We start from the raw sequence: 2,233 nt of genomic DNA on the forward strand, positions 1-2,233 counted from the left end.
CTCCTCCCCACTCCGCACCAAGCGTCCTCACACATGTCCATAAATGCATGCTCCGCGACGATGGCTATCCTCGCAGGCGATCAGAGAGTTGGCCCCAAAGCCACTGCTGATCTCGCTCGCCCGCTTCGCCCCCGCTACGGATAGCGGCGCTGCCGGCGCCGCCGGCGCGCAGCGCGCGACAGAATCAATCTGCAGGTTGCTGGTGAGGCTGCTGGTGCTCCCCGGTTGTGCGGGCAGGGAGTACGGGCCCCACGAAGAAGCCGCGGAGGCGGCGCGCGCGGACGCGCTCCGCTCTCCAAGGACCTTCGATTCGGTCGGCCCCCTGCTCGCCGTCGCGCGCGCCGGCGCCGACACGGCCGCGCGCCCCCTGGCGCGGGGCGCCGCGTGCGATGCCATGCGTGTTCTGACGGCGTTGATGCAGCAGGAGAGCCAGGACGCCTTTTGTACTGAGCGCACGCCCCCGCCGTCCGGCCCTGCCGCGCGGGTGGCGCGCGAGCACGGCCTCGTGCAGGCGACTGTAGAGCTAGCGGCGTCGCCCCAAGGCGAGGACGGCTCGCCGACAAGGCCCGCGATGTGCGCAATTGAGCTGCTGGGGGCGATGGTGTTCGATGACAGCGACGCCGGGCGCGCCGTGGAGGGCGCCGCGCTACGCAACGCGGCGCTCTCGCCCGCTCTGGTCAAGGCAATGATGTGAGCCGGGTATGACTAGTTGGGCGTGAGCTCCTAGTGCTGCGTGCCGGCTGCTCTATGGCTGGGCTCGACTTTCCCACCCGCTCCCAACGCTGTTCATTGCTTCGCTGGCCGCAGATGCAGCAAATGATAGCAATGCGCCCCACCTCCCCGTGTGCCCGTTCATGCGCAGGTGGCCCCCAGCCATGGCGGTGCTGGCCGACCTCCTACGCCGCCCCGCCACGGGCCCGCTCGCCGCCGCCGCCTTGGCCGACGACTCGCCGGGGTCGCGCCCCTGCGGCACAACTTCCACCGCCTCGGACCTGCTGCTGAGGATGCTCTCGAGCGGCGGCCGCATGGGACCAGTGCTGCCCGCAGCCGCCTCGATCTATTACGGCCTGCGGGTCGAGCCGCTGCGCAGCGCTCTGATTGCAAAAGCAGACCTCATCCATGCGCTGCACGCGGGCATCGTCCCGCGCTTCATCGCGAGCTCATTCTCAATCGCCGCCCTGGCCGAGCTGCTGCGCCCCGAGCCGGCGGGCCAGCAGGCGGCGGCGCTTGTCCGCCTTCTTACGACGCCCGACCCCGGCGTCCCGTGCGAAATTGACCCGTTGCGATTCCACGGCCTCAGCCATATCATAGTGCAATTGTATGACTTTGTAGGCAAGGGCAACACGTGCGACCGGGCGGGGGAGTGGCCCCAAACCCACTTTGCGGCGCGCGTCCACCACGTGCGGCGGGCCGCGGTCGAGCTGCTCCCCGCGATTGTCCGCGCCGCCGGCCCTGAGCAGCGCCGGATTATCGTGCGCGAGGCGAAATTTCTCCCTTCTTGCTGCCACAGCTGCGTCAACCGGCTGCTACGGGAGGAAGATGCCAGGCGGGGCCGCGCAGCCGCGAGCGCGCTGGTGGAGGCGGCACGGCTGCTGCGGGACGCGGCGGCGGAAGGGGGCGACAGGGCAGGAGCGGCAGAGTTTGATGAGTTCATCCTCCGCGGGTCATCGGCGCCGTGATATATATTGTATGATGCCGCCGCAGCCAATTGGCGGCGCGCGCCCGCCATCTCCACATGCACTCTGCATATATCAGGCGTGCGTCTGATTCGGCCCCTCCGTCCCACCGCGCTGAGCATGCTTCTCGCATGTGTGTTGCCCCCTGCGCCGCCTGCTGGGCGGCGCATCGCATAGACGTTTGGACAGCTAGGCTGTGGTTTTGCAGCAAAACACCTCGACCACAAACTCGGTCTTGCCAATTGTTGGCAGTACCCTTGTGTTGAAATGCGGCTTTGATTTGTGCTGCTGATGAGTGGATGGCTGTAATGTCAGACCCACTGGCTTGAAAGCATAGTAATTTGTTACTTGCAGGCAAGGGTTGCAAACCGCCACAGAATTTGTTGAAAACAGTCGAAAGAAATTCAAATCAGGCGGACGAAAGAGACGACTGTGTGCAGCACAGTGGAGAGCGTGTTTCATGCGCTCGCGTAGCAATGACCGCCGCTGCCAGTGGTGGTGGTATACATCTGAGTCAGCAGACGAGACAACTCAGCCACAAGGGGCAGGTGGCAAAC

At 66.0% G+C, this 2,233-nt stretch overlaps 1 protein-coding gene across 1 annotated transcript; it reads left to right on the forward strand.

Moving 5' to 3' along the window:
* Positions 1-571: 571 nt before the first annotated feature.
* On the forward strand, positions 572-1,679 carry MNEG_15843 (hypothetical protein; the record flags this gene model as incomplete). The annotated part of the gene is made up of 2 exons (XM_014035686.1): positions 572-690; positions 863-1,679. 2 exons carry the CDS (start codon positions 572-574, stop codon positions 1,677-1,679), a joined length of 936 nt encoding a protein of 311 aa, XP_013891140.1.
* Positions 1,680-2,233: the final 554 nt, after the last annotated feature.

This window comes from Monoraphidium neglectum, assembly GCF_000611645.1.
Source record: "Monoraphidium neglectum strain SAG 48.87 unplaced genomic scaffold scaffold05720, whole genome shotgun sequence".
Classification (NCBI taxonomy): domain Eukaryota; kingdom Viridiplantae; phylum Chlorophyta; class Chlorophyceae; order Sphaeropleales; family Selenastraceae; genus Monoraphidium; species Monoraphidium neglectum.